The following is a 13444-nucleotide window of genomic DNA, read 5'->3' as shown; positions in this document are numbered from 1 at the left end:
GAAGGAGGAGGGAGAAAACTTGTTCTCCTTGGCTGTTGACGATAGGACAGGGATCAAGGGGTTTAAACTGCAGCAAGGGAGGTTTAGGTTGGACATTAGGAAACATTTCCTAACTGTCCGGGGTTAAACACTCGAGTAGTTGTCTAGGGAGCTTGTAGAAACTTTATCACTGGAGATATTAAGAGCAGGTTAGCTCAAGAGCTGTCGGGGATGATCTTAGATGGCACGTGGTCCTGCTGTGAGGGCCGCAGACTGGACTCAGCGACCTCTCGAGGTTCCTTCCAGTTCTAGCGTTCTAGGAGTCTGCAGGGTGAATGAACCAGAGCCTGAGGTATGGAGAAGGGCCATCCTGGAAGCAGGGTTGTTCCATGTAGCACAAATGCCCCATATTAACAGGGCCTCTCTGCCTCTAGTAACTAGCCCATGCATAGAGGTTTATTTGTTTGAATATTTACTACTGGCTTCAAGCTAAAAGACTTGGTTGTGAAGTTTGACCAGTAGAGACTGGTGCTCTTAGCTCCACGGGTCTTAGGTTCTCCTCCTGCAGATGATCAAGCAAGGAGCATTCGTGCAAATTCCAGCACTCCAGAGACTGCACTTTGTAGCTATCGAGAGCTGAATTCCCAAGCAGTGAGCGTGGCTTTGGGGGGTCACTTCGCACGCAATGGGTTTGTTCACTATTCACCTTATACCTGCGTGTGACTCTGCGTTTTCCATCTGCAGCACGTGAGCAGCAGGAGACACAAAGACAGGCTTGCTGGGAAGCCACCCAAACCAAAATACAGCCCATACAACAAGCTCCAGAAGAATGCTGTCCTCGCAGTGAGTATTCTAAAGGTATCTGTCTCCCAGAAGCCTGTCTGAAATGCTGCTCATTGCATGTGTTAGCTCACGGGATTTTTACTATGGGGCCTCCCATGCATTTTCGTTTTCAAAGCCCCAGCTGCAGGAGTCCCGTGATTGTGTCGGAAGCTCAGATTTTATGAAATAAAACAGTGGGTTTGCAGCTCCCGATGAATGTGGAGGAGCTTGGAAAGAAAACCCTTCACATCTCTGACACCCAAAAGCAAAGATGAACCCTTCCATGGTTTTTAGTTTAAAAAGAGGATGGTTTTATCTGGTTTCCAGAAGGGCTGACTCATGACTTGGGTGGTTGTTCAGCTGATGCCAAGTTCCCAGGCTCATTCACTGAGACATGAGCCTGCTCTGCAGCACAGCTGTGGCTAGTCCTGGCCCGTGCCTTAGCAATCAGTAACAATCAGTGGTTCTGGGCGGCTTTTCCCCGCGTACTGTCCCAAGAGGGGAAACTGAGGCAGAGCAGCCAAGAGGTTCTGGTCAGAGATTGCCTGAATCATTTCCTGCAGCCGGCTGGGGATTTTCTGCAGGGGGGGTTCTGACAGCTGGGAACATGCTGGTGTTTGCTCCTTGGAAAGTTTGGAGAGGTCTGATCCCAGTGGAGAGACTTTGATGGCCATTTCTCAGGTAAGTTCAGCCCTCGGTTCCCAAGCCTCATCTGCGCTGTGCCCCGATGCTGTGTACAGGAGAAGGTGCCTCTCACGGCTACTTTGGCAGTGGTGATGTGGAGAGCTCCAGCCTGCTTTGAAATGCCAGGCCCTGGGGCAACTGCCCCCTTCTCCCCTCCGCCCCTGTCAGCGGCAGGCCTGCCGGAACTTAGTGAAAGCCACAAGATTCAAACCCGAGAGCTGGAAATGTGCCCGACCCAACACCGAACACACAGTGAGTGAATGGCCTGTGGAACGCATAACCATGTGATGTTGTAGAGGTCAGAAGCTTAGCAGGTTAGGAGTTTAACCGCTGAAGCTGCGGGCGCCGGATAACGTTTCTGCTAATTTTTTCCATCTGTGTGTGGAATAAATTTTGTGCATGCACTGAGGCATGTGTGGGTGTACACCACCCGCAGAAGCACAGGCTGCTGCCTCTGGGCGCTCTGCTAATCGGCTGGGCAGCACCCGAATCCCTCCTGGGTGGCTGGCTAAGCACCCGGCTGACAAAGGGACGCTGGTTCTGGACTAGAGGGTCCATTAAGCGCAGTTCCTATGAAACAGAAACTGGGCAGCTCTAGGGGATCCTTTTGTCTGAATCCTGTTATCAGACTAACCCTGAGCCCTGTGCAGGCCGCTCCACTCCCCAGCGAGGTCGGCCGTGCCAGGATCTCTCACCTCCTGCTGCCAGGTGGTTCATGTGCCTTTTCTCTCTCTCTCTCTCTCTCTCTCTCTCTCTCCCTCCTCTGCTTCAGTCCAAGCTGGCTTTGCAGAAGCACCTCACCAAAACCTTGGCCGCCCGCTTTCTGCCAAGCCCCCTCACTGCCGCTGCCATGTGCGCCATGCCTGGCCCACTCACCCTCCGGCCAGCCACCGCCACCACCCTCTTCCAAGCCCCACTCCTTGGACCAGCGCTCTTCCGAACGCCGCCAGGCCACGTCCGTGCCACGCCCGGCCCTATCGTCTTCACCCCCTACTAGAGCCTCACCTCTGTTCCAGACGCGGCTAAGACCTGCGGAGCGTTGCAGCGAGGGGTGGCCCTATTATACGGGACTCCACTCCGATGGAAAGCAAAGGATCCTTTGTCACCGTTGATCAAGGGTTTTTTTTTTACACTGCCAGCTAGGAAGCTCCTCAGCCGGCTGCTCCGCCAGGCCTGGCTGTGCCCGTTGCGCACCCTCAGGATGTGTCTACACAGCAAAGTTATTTCAGAATAACTTTCCGAGTGTCTACATCACGCAACTGCTATTTTGAAATAATTTCAAAGCAGCGAGTGCATTATTTCGAATGTGGTAGACCTCATTCCATGAGGAATAGCTCCTCTTCCGAAACAGATCTTTTGAAATAGGGGCTGTGTAGGGGCTATTCTGGAGTAGCTTATTGCGAAATAAATCTGCTGTGTAGACGTGGTGTTTCAGAAGCAGTTCTTCCAGGGGCATTAATCCGAAATAGGTTCTATTGGGTGTGGACAAGCCATTTCGGAATCAGTTGTGCTTATTTTGGGGCTTCCCTGTAGTGTGGACGTGTTATTCCGGAACAGCTTATTCTGGAATAATAACTCCAGAATTAACTATCCTGGAATAATGCTGTAGCATAGCCATATCCTGAGAACCCCAGTCAGTTTTGATTGGCTTCAGTTAAAGGGACAGTGCCCAGATGCCCCAGGCCCCTTGATGCCCATGGCCGTCTTTGGCTAGTGAGGTTTTCATTCGTCCCCTTCCCAGTGATTAATTGAAACCAAAATGGGGTAGGGACTTGGCTGATTCTCTGGAAAGGGAGGGCTTTTCTTGCTGGCTTCCTGGTTTGAAGTGATCCCCCGCCACCCAGCTCATGGGCCCTGCTGGTGGGGGAGTGGACCAAGAGGAAGGAATCAGTGGTGGAGCTCAGGCAGAGGTGGAAAAAATACCCCAAAAGTTATTTGAGTATTAGTGCAGCTGCTGGGGAGGGCGGAGGGGTTGTACTTAAGTACAAGTCACTGGTGTCCCTCTGGAAAACTACTTGAGTAAAAGTGCACGCGCACAAACACACACGTCACATTTCAATTGTACTGGAGTATCCAGAAGTGAAAGCAGCTGCACTTCTACTCAAGTAACTTTTTGGGTACTATTTCCACCTCTGATCTCAGGCCAATTTCCACTGGGAGAAACATCCACCCTGTAGAATCAATCCCCAGTTGCCCACCCAGAGCCGGGAGGGCACTGCCAATGCCCTGCATGGGACATGAAACGTGAGCACACAGCAGTCAGGGGAAGAGCTCTCTGCTGTGCTCTGAGCCAAGTCTGAAGCTGAGGATGCAGGAAGAGTTTCTTTCTAGCATCTCCAGTCTGGTCCATCGCAGCAGCAGGAAAACCAGAGAAATTGGCCAGACCAGACCCCAGCAAACTGGGGCAGGACCTTCCCAGGACACAAGCTCCAGCCCACTTCAGAAAGCAGGTAATTGTCCAACCTTGGAAGGGCAGCAGAGGGACCACAGATCAGCTTGCTCTGTTGTCTAGAGCTGCAGCGTTCTAGAGGAGGCCCCTTTGGAAATCAGACACAGTCTGAGGAACCCTGGGGGTCTGCGGACACAGGCTGGAAACCACTGGTCTAGTGGTTAGAGAACATCCCGGAAAGCGGCGTGATCCCATGGCTGGAGAATAGGATTTAGGGAGTCAGGACACCTGGGTCCATCCCCAGCCCAGCAAAGGCCTGGAGTCGAGTGGTGCGTGAATGCTCCCTGATGTCTGTTCCCAGCTCTGCCATTGACTCCCTTGAGCCACGGGGCTTCACCTCTGAGTGCCTCGGTTTCCCCCCCCCATTGAGCTCTGTCCCTACCTCACAGGGAGACATTGATCAAGCACTTTGCTGTTCTCCAAGAACACACGCTAGGAAAGGACAAAGTATTCCTCCTGTTAACGGGCCGGCTCATAAATCCCAGCCCCACTGAAACCAGGAATTCCCAGCAGAGCTGCTGAAAGGGGGAGAGTCCCTGTTAAGCCAGACTCAGCAGGTTGGTTGAACAAACTCTGGGCACTGTCCCGCCAACGCTCTGCCTGCAGCTCGCAGCGAGAGCAGGTGAGCTCCCGGGCCCCAGCTCGGCCTTCCGGCCGTGACAATTTTGTTTTTCACTGTGTTAAAAACCCCGCAAGGGCCTGGTCTGAACACTGTTAACTGTGGAGCTACAGGCTCCTAGCACGCATTGTACATAGAAATATGCAGGAAGGTTGCACCCACCCAAGGACCTTATGCTGGCGTGACAACCCATCCCGATCTATGCAAATCCCAGACCCTGTTGTCGTGGTTACCTGGCGGCGGCGCCCGCTCCATCTGGACCACGAGAGGTGGTGTTCGGCGCAGGAACTGAACCCGGCGCCTCTCCATCATGCACGTGCTTCCTCCAAAAGTCGTCTTGTCCCACAAGCACAGGCTCAGGGCGCCCGGGGGGGCGTCCTCCCACTCGGCCAGCTCACAAGCCCCATGCACAAGCACGGCTGTTGGAAGGTGAATACTGGTTGTGGAGGCATTTGGGAGGCCCAGGGAGGAGCCGGCCCTACCCCCCAGCCACCACCAGCTGAATTGAAGGTGGTTCCGAACACCGGCCGGCTGTGAGCCAGTCCCCGAGTGTTTTGGGCAAGAGGGGGCTGAATGGTACGTGTCCCCGAGCCACGATCCCGGGCCCTGGAGCTGGGATGTTATTCCACTGAGTGCTCAGAGCATTACAGGTGCACGCTCCAGGGAGAGAGGAAAAGACTGGGCCATGTGGGGGTAGCCCAAAGAGTCAGGCCTGGGGCTGGGCTGGGCAATCCAGCTCTGGGCAAGGGGCTCGGGAGAAGGTTCTGATGCCAGGTTTTGGCCCAGATTTGGGTTTAGATGTGTCCTCCGGAGCATCGCAATAACCCCAGCGGTAGCCAGCTGTAGGGGAGTAGCTCCGCAGGGAGGGCAGATCCTTCACTAGGCATCCATAAGGAACCAAGTCTGGCTGGGGGACAGACCCACCCCACGCCCCAGCTCATCAGCTTTCAGAAATCCCCAGAAGGGTCGGGCGGGAGCTGGGGGTGGGAGCTGCCACTGGGCAAACCTCCCTTTCACCCAGCTTTAGAGGCTCCTCTGCGCGATGCCAGTCAGCCCCCAGTGCCGCCAGCCCCACCGCTGCCTCCCTTCCACCAGCCTCCGGTTCGCTCCGGCTCCGTTCCTGCCACAAGGCCGCACAGCACCAGCTGGCTCTTGTGCGGTGGTAGTTTTAGGAATTCATTAGCACAAGACTTCAGCCATGGCCCACCCCCAAGTGAGACCCTGGCAGCGTGCGTTGGTCTGGGTCCTCAAACCAGCGTCCAACCTGGAGCAGCCCAGCAAGGGTCCCTCTAGTTTTTGCCATCCATGGGCAGAATAAATCTTACTACATGCACTGAGGCACGCCCAGATGGGCACCACCATAGAAACACCTGCTGCCGGCCATGGGCGTTCTGCTTGTCAGCCGGGCGGCACCTGAATCTCTCGTGGGCAGACGCCCAAGTGCTCAGCTTCCAGGGAACGCTGCAGCCCAGCAGCGGGGCCACGAAAGACGACAATACTTGGCACTTTAATGCCTTGAAAGCCATTCCTTCCAATACTGATAAGCTATATGCCTGCTTCAGAGCACACCGCTGGCTCCTTGGCCGGCAGCCTGCCCCCCTCCACTCGCCTGTGCTAGCCAAAGCAGTTACCACCTGTGACCTTGCATACGCTGTGGTAGATAGTAGGGGCCTGGCCCTAGTTCCCATGTGCTCCTCTGTAAATAACCTTGGCGTGATGTGACCCCCCCTGTTTGTCACCCAACAGACTCTAGGGACTTGGCCAGTAAACCCAACCCCCGCCCCCCCAGCCCGGTACCGTCCCGTGTATATTTTTTGATGTACTATAACTGTTGCGGGGGGGCGGGAAGAGGGAAAGGACAATATTTTGATAAGCGAAGCTGACGGCTTTCTTGTGTTACTCGGTAAATAAAAGCAACCTGTCTCCAGGCACCTGGGCCTTGGCTCCATCTTGGTTTGGGACCCTGGGGCCGGAGCGGGGAGTGCTGGGAGGCAGAGGTAGAAGGAGGAATGCATCCCTGGGGACAGCTCAGCCACTGGGAGTAACCCAGCCGCATCCCTCGGCACAGGGCCCTGGCAGAGTGGGGTCAGACGGCCTGGTAAGGGATCGCCAGCTGCCCCCAGGCAGTGGGCCCCTCTCCCCAGGCGCCTTGTCCTAGTAGGGGCTGCTACCACTTGTCTGCCCACCTGCCCCCAGCGAGGCCTGGGGCTCTGGCGTGCGGCTCTTGCTAAATGAGTCACAAAACCCAGGGAGCCTGGGGGTGGGGGGGGTGTGCAGAGCTCACCCTCCTGCTTGCACCTTTCCTGGAGGGACAGAGGCACCCAAGGGGGCTGGGACCCCTACCAGGGTGTAGCAGGGAACTGGTGTGCACACATCACGGGTGAGCGAGGTGGGGGGCTGGTCAGGATCCCAGCCCTGCCCAGAGGCTGCTCCAGGCAGTAATGCAAATTGAGCCTGGGCTGTTCCCTTGTCATCTCTGCCTGCCCCTCAGCTGGGGCGGGGGCGGTGAAGTGTCCCTTCAGCCAAGGGCTCGGCCATCAAGCCCTGGGAACACCTGGCACCAGGCTACCATAGAGCCTAAGGTTGGGGCTGGCCATGCCCTCTCCAGGGTGGGGTGCTACCCACCGGTGTGTACATGTACGTACACACACACACACACACACACACACACACACACGCACACCGCCCTCCAGCCAGCAGCGATCCAGACAAACACACCCGCTCCCAGAGCAGCTCAGCTGTGTTTTATTGCTGGCCGCTGCTGACACAAGATGCCATCCATGCAATAATGAAAAAGACGCCAGCCTATGTGGCCAGTCCCAGAAGACCCCCCCACCCCCGCCCCGCCACAGAGGGCCCAGGCAGGGCACCCCACTGATCCACCCCCCCCCCCATAGCAGCCAAAGCACAGGCCTGCCCCCCCTGATCCATGGAGAAGCTTTAGGGCCTGTCCAAAACTAACCGCCGGCAGAGTCCACCTCTGTGGCCTCCACCCCAGCAGAGCCGTGGGTAGACAGGCGTCCCTGGAGGCCAGCTGCTCCGCTGCAGGGAGGCTGAGGCGGAATGCAAACGGCCAGTGCATTGCCTCCCTCGGCTTGGAGTGCAGCCCCCCCGCCCCCCCCGGGGCCTCAGCTCAGGCTGCTGGGGGCTCAGAGGCAGGGGCATGACCCACCCACCATGGCCTTGCCTGGCCGGTGGCCCAGGATCACAGCCTGGCAAAGGCAGCAGCTTGGGGCTGCCCAGCCGGCATCGCTGGTGGCACTGACGAGATGCTGACGAGCTTAATGAACCTAAACCCAGGTAAAACACGGAAGGGGCCCAGTGGCGATCCTGCAGGGCCCCAGGGCGGCTCTTGTGCCCCACGCCTTTCAGGGAGGAACCCCCCCCCACCCCGGGAGGGGAGCGTAGCCTGCGGGGGCTGGAAACAGAGGCCAGCTGTCTTGGGGAGACCACCCGCTTCCCCAGCGGCAGGGCGGGGAGGTGGGGTTCACAGGAGTCAGTGGCTGAGTGGGGAGCCTTGGAGGCCAAACGTGTCACTCCAATGACACTGTGCTCTGAGGACTCGTGCCAGAGCTGATTGCGCCCCAAGCTGGACCCTGGCTCCAGCATCGGCCTGGGGGGTGGGGGGGAACCTCAGGGAGAGAGCCCAGGCCCGTCGCAGCTGGAAGGGAGCTAGGTTCTGCCACAGTCCTCGTGTGGAGGGAACCCCCCCGCCCCCGCCTCCTTCCAGTTCAATGCCAGAGTTACACTGGGCCCGAGGAGTCGGGGAGGCCCCCATCAGCCTCCTGCCAAGGCCGGCAGCGTGTTTGCCGAGGGCTCGACCAAGCTCATGGTTTGGAGACCAGGCCAGTAGCTGCCTGTTGGCAGGGCTGCTGGGGCAGGGTCTGGGCACAGCCCAGTCGCCAAAAGCCACCCTCCCACGCAGGCATCACGTTGTCCCCATGCTGCCTGGTGCTCCCAGGGCCTAGCTCCGCTAGCCTCTCCCCAAGCTCAGCACCTCCCGTCCCCAGGCTTCGCCCAGTGCCTGGACCTTCCAGCTGGGCTGGATGCGCCCTGGGAGTCAGGCAGCGGAGAAACGGGCGGCCAGGCCCTCAGCCATCCATGGAGCCGCTGCCCTTGTTCTTGCGGCTGAGGGGGAAGGCGGACTTGCTCTGCGGCTGGGTCATCTTGCTGGCCAGGTAGGTGAACGGCTCGATCAGAGTCCGCTGGTCGGCCACGGACACCTCCCACAGCTTCACCTTCTCGCCCTTGGCCCAGTGCTGGGCCGCCTCATGATCCACCCGCCGCTGCTCCTGCAGGTCGCACTTGTTGCCCAGAACCACGATGGTGACCTGGCCGAACACAGGCAAATGCAGCTTTCACCCCCAGCGCTGTGGCCCTGCCAGGGAGTGGCTCTTTCTCTTAGTGCTTTCAGGCCACGGGCCCTGCTGGGCTCGGGCTGGCCCGTGTGGCCCCTGGACAGGGTTCCCGGTAATTTTTTTCCATCGATGTGCGTCATAAATTTTGTTATGTGCCCCGCCGCACATGCAGCCGGCTGGGGGGTGGGGGTGGTGCTCTGGTAATCAGCTGGCTCTCTCCCAGGTGGCCGCCCAACCGCTCAGCTTGCAAAGACCACTGTTCCCAGTCCATGCGCCCAGCTGAGCTCCCGAGTCCTGCCCAGTTCCCAGTGGCCAGAGTTTGAGCAGAGCCCTGTGGGTCTGTCCAAGGAGGAGATTGGGGAGTTACCCAACCAGAGCAGAACACTGATCCCTCTCATCTGTCCCCTTCCGCCCTCACCCCCAGCCACCAGCGCCCCCCTCCCTTCCCCCCAAGCAGGACTGGCCGGTCCTGGCAGGCCAGGGGTGGCAAGGAGCAGGCCCGCCCTGGGGTCTGATGGGCTTTCTGAGCCTGCTTCGCCACACGACAAACGTCGGGGAGTGAGCACAAGCGCCTGCTGAGTACTTACAAACTCGACCCCTTGGTGGGGCAGGGGAGCGGGGGCAAGGCCAGGTGGAAGAGCAGAGAGCCCTTGAGCGCGTGCGCGGTGGACAGCCGGCGCAGGGGACCAATGGCCTCGGGGGGGGGAGAAGGGGAACTGCAAGGCGCAGGTATGCAATGCACGCTCCCGTCCCCAAGCCCACAGCTGGCTGCTGCAACGCTCCATTGCTGGGGAGCAGCTCTGTCCCGCATGCCCAGCCCCCCCCCCCCCCCCCCTTCACGGCCCCCACCTCCTTCTTATCCTTGGACTTGTCGATCTCCTTCTTGAGCAGCTCCACCCGCTTGAAGGACTCCTTGCTGTCGATGCTGTACACCAGGACGTAGCCGTCCGTGCAGGAGAAGCAGTGCTTGGGGAGCTCCAAGCCATCCCGCAGGCCCCGGGTGTCGTAGAAACGCACCTGCTCCCGCACCCCTCGGTCCGTCTCGATCGAGCCCACGTAGATGTCCTCCTGGGTTTCTATCATCTCTGAACCTGCAGGGAAGCCGGGGGGCGGGGGGGGAGGCGGGTCACAGACTGAGTCTGCAGGGAGGGTGGACCATGGTGGGAGCAGCTGCGTGGTGGGCTCCTGCCTCTGCCACTGACCTGCTGAGTGACCAGGGCATGTCCTTTTGCCTCCCTGTCCCTCGGTTTCCCCTCCCAGCTTTTGTCTGGCTCGTTCAGACTGGGAGCTCTTTGGGGCAGAGCTGGGCCCAATGATGCCCCCGACCTACCACGAAACAACAGCGCCTTGGCCGGGCCTGTCACATACGCTGCTTCTTCCTCATTCAGGCCTCCCACATTTGTGTTTACAGTGGCCCTGCTGGGGCTAATTGCTGGAAGCAACAGCCCCAGCTATTTTTCTATTTACTCTTCCCACCTGGGACAAACCTGCAGCTGCCAGTCACGGCTCTGCCTTGTCAGAATGGTGTTCGCAGGCCACAGGGGCCGTTTGCAGGTGGGGTGGGGTTTGCGCGGGGCGGGGGGGCCTGGCTGGGCATTTCCACCCAAGTTTGCTCTGGAAGACAGGGAGAGGGGAGCAGTATTGCGAATGTGGTGTTGTGCAGTGGGGGTTGAACTCCAAGTATTTGGTAAGCGGTCGAGGGCTGCGCGCTTCTGTGATATTAATGGAGGATGCAGGCGAAGGGTCTGGGCTGGAGGCTGGGTGCAGAAGGAAGCTTGGGGTAAAGGATTGGGATGCACGGTGGGGGTGGAGGGGGATCTGGGTGGGAGTTTGGTTCTAGGCGGAGGTTGTGACCTGGGACAGGGCTGGGGAGCAGGAGGGCGCAGGGGCCGGGAGTGGGTATGGATGCAGGAGCAGATGCTCACCTGGAGGAGGGGTGTGGGAGGGGGTTGTGAGCTGGGGCGGGGATTTGGGTAGTGACAGCAGTGTGGTGGGAGGCAGAGGGTTGGAGGCAGGGGCTGGGGTAGGCCCTGGCCAGGCAGAGCTTCCCTGGGCAGCTCATGGCCAGCAATCCAACGGATTCCCCAGCCAGGCTCCCTGACCCATGTCCCTGCAGGCTGCTCTGAACGCTGCAAGCCCACTGGGGAGAGGGACGGGTACTCTATTCACTGTCTGGCCTACAACAAGGCGGCTCCCATTGGCCAGTTTCCGGCCAGTGGGAGCTGCAACCTTGTGCTGGGGGCAGAGTGGGAAGGTTCCCTGCCCCCAGCTCGCAGCAGTCAGAGACACATGGTTGCAGCAGCTGGCTGGTCTCAGCAGCATGGGGGAGAGCGACGGGCTGGGAGCAGGATCTGGCCCATGGGCTGTATTCTGTCCACCCCTGCCGGTCTTTGCACCAAGTCACCATGAAGCCCTTTGGAATTCCGCCTGGCTGAACACTGGGGGTTTGGGGGCACCCCCCCCGCGTTGCTCCCCGACCCTGCTCCAGCCCCGCACTCACCGACCACATGGTTCCCATAGAGGAGCTGCTCCAAGATCGACGTCTTCCCGACCGAGGCCTGGCCGCAGACCACCACCTTGCAGCTCTTCCCCATGGGGGAGGAAGGGGCTGTTTCCTGTGGACGGCAGGAGGTGAGAGGGGGCCCATTGTCTCAGAGTTGAGTCAGCTGGGAAAAGCCACACGGGCTGGAGGGCAGCCAGGTGCGGGGCCGGGCCCTGCCTGCTCTGCACCACTGTCTGACGGAGAACCCTAGGGACAGCCTCTTCCTCCTTGGGCACAGGACAGGTGATGCTGAAGTGATGCAAATGGGGGCCTCCAGCCACAGACGCAGGCTGGGACATGCGCCTGGGGCGATGTGCCTGGCTTACCGCCCAGCACGCAAGCAAAGGGCAAACCTCCATGAAAATGACATGGAGCTGGAGGAATAACAAAGGGCCCGAACCCCAGGTTTCATCCCTTGATGAAGCTGGAACCCCAGCCTGGTGTCCCATGAAGGTCCCTAGCCAGAGACACTTGGACAAGCCCTCGAAAGCCAAGCTCCCATCGCTGGGAGTGTTCAAGAGGCCTTGGGCCACTTCCAGTAAGAGACAGGCCTTTCCTCGGGCCGCCCCAGCCCAATCGCCCCCTCCACCCTCTGTGGTGCTGCAGGGAGACGCTCTCCACCCCTGAGGAAGCTGGGTTTCACGGACCAGCGAGTGAGTCACACTGCCCATGTCGCTGGGGGAGAGGGGAATGACAAAATGGCTTCTGCAACCTGACAAGGGTGTTGGGAGAATCCGAGCCCAACCCCTGTGCCAGTAAGGGACAGAGGGACAATGTCACTGGACTAAGGCCGAGGAAATTGGGGTGCCGTTTCCATCTCTGCCACAGACCCGCTGGGTGACCTTGGGTAAGTCTCTTTGCCTGGCTATAGTTTCATTCCCTTACTGTCTACGGGGAACCACTCTCCCCTCCCCCCAGGAAAAGTTTTGGGGCTCAGTTTACTCCTGGGCCAGGAAAGCAGCCAGAACAAGGTGCTCAGTGGTCTACTAGGCCTTAGCTGCCTCAAAACTGCCTCCCGCCATGATCTGCACGCCCCATTCTGCTCCTTCCTGCGCTGTTCTGGGCAAAGGACACTCCTGAGGCTGATTTTGGCTCAGGAACAAAGCAGTACAGATGCTGTACCGGGGCGGGGGGAAGGGGGCGCGGGAGAGGGGAGCTGCACGCCCCCCCCGCCAAGCATGAAGTGGATTCCATTATATGCAGGGTTTACAGTTTGGTTCCCTGGCTCACCGCACTGCCCCTGTACAACCTGTTCGCCACGCCTGCCGCCCCCACCCCCCAAAATCCCACGGAAGAGCAGGTGAAAGCGGTGAAAACGTGCAACAGGCTGGGGGGGGTGGGCTGTAACCTTTGCAAGACCCAGACAGCGTGGGAACACAGGTCTAGCTTGCCCAGGCCTCGAGCCTCCCAGCAGCCAGGCCAGGCTCATGGGCCCAGCTGTCGTGAGCTCCCAGAGGCGGCTGGCTCTGGTGTGGAGCCTTTAAGCATCTGTGAAGTGTGTCTCTCCTCTCTGCCCCCTTCCAGCTGGCACAGTGAAGCTCTTGGGGGAGGTCTCTACCTACCTTCTCAGGGCAGCTGGCTCTGCTCTCTCCTCTTCCTCACTCCTCAGGCTTAACTGAGTCTCCTCCCCATCAAGGAAGGGGAAATCAGAGCAAGCAAAGAGAGCCCAGAGAAGCGACGCAGCCTGCCAGCAGCAGGGACAGCACCATCTAGAGCTGCAGAGGCCAGGCTGTGCAGCGTTTGTCTTCTCAGAGTAATCTGCCCGCCCCAGCATGGTGGAAAAACCAAACTAGAGCTGTGACAGAGAGAGAGAGCCGTGTTCGTCTGGATGCTATCAAAACAAAAAAGCAGTCCAGTAGCACTCTAAAGACGAAGAAAATAATTTATTAGGTGATGAGCTTTCGTGGGACAGACCCACTTCTTCAGCTGTGATCGGTGAGCCCCATAAGCCAGCGGTGGGCAACCTCTGACCGAGGCCCACGTGTGGCTCA

At 58.9% G+C, this 13444-nt stretch overlaps 2 protein-coding genes across 5 annotated transcripts in view; one reads left to right on the top strand and one right to left on the bottom strand.

Moving 5' to 3' along the window:
• Window positions 1-6475, top strand: part of LOC142002745 (zinc finger protein 385C-like) — a 142115-nt gene extending 135640 nt beyond the window's left edge. For 2 of the 3 annotated variants that reach the window (XM_074979113.1, XM_074979115.1), the window contains 2 exons: window positions 724-837; window positions 2258-6475. In XM_074979113.1, the coding sequence (XP_074835214.1) occupies window positions 724-837; window positions 2258-2482 (339 nt within the window). In that variant the 3' untranslated portion in view covers window positions 2483-6475. The remainder of the gene's footprint in view (window positions 1-723; window positions 838-2257) is intronic. The other variant, XM_074979114.1, reaches the window with a different exon arrangement.
• Window positions 6476-7461: 986 nt separating this feature from the next.
• On the bottom strand, window positions 7462-13073 carry NKIRAS2 (NFKB inhibitor interacting Ras like 2). 2 transcript variants are annotated; one of them, XM_074978971.1, is made up of 4 exons: window positions 13016-13062; window positions 11412-11526; window positions 9761-10002; window positions 7462-8884 (listed from the first exon to the last, which is right to left on the bottom strand). In XM_074978971.1, exons 2-4 carry the CDS (start codon window positions 11503-11505, stop codon window positions 8645-8647), a joined length of 576 nt encoding a protein of 191 aa, XP_074835072.1. In that variant the 5' UTR covers window positions 11506-11526; window positions 13016-13062; the 3' UTR covers window positions 7462-8644. The 2 variants fall into 2 exon arrangements, with proteins under 2 accessions (XP_074835072.1, XP_074835073.1); XM_074978972.1 differs by lacking the exon at window positions 7462-8884 and adding an exon at window positions 8891-9250 and having other exon boundaries at window positions 13016-13073.
• Between the last annotated feature and the right edge of the window lie 371 nt (window positions 13074-13444).

Source organism: Carettochelys insculpta, chromosome 28, assembly GCF_033958435.1.
Source record: "Carettochelys insculpta isolate YL-2023 chromosome 28, ASM3395843v1, whole genome shotgun sequence".
Classification (NCBI taxonomy): Eukaryota; Metazoa; Chordata; order Testudines; family Carettochelyidae; genus Carettochelys; species Carettochelys insculpta.
This window is presented reverse-complemented; position numbering and strand designations above follow the sequence as displayed.

What these genes read in the sequence shown, in the direction of transcription:
- NKIRAS2 (XM_074978971.1), bottom strand. Translation starts at nt 11,505, where the DNA reads ATGGGGAAGAGCTGCAAGGTGGTGGTCTGCGGCCAGGCCTCGGTCGGG. An exon ending in CTATGGGAACCATGTGGTCG is followed by an intron (nt 10,003 to 11,411) that starts GTGAGTGCGGGG and finishes GCTTCCCTGCAG; the next exon opens with GTTCAGAGATGATAGAAACC. An exon ending in AGTCCAAGGATAAGAAGGAG is followed by an intron (nt 8,885 to 9,760) that starts GTGGGGGCCGTG and finishes GTGTTCGGCCAG; the next exon opens with GTCACCATCGTGGTTCTGGG.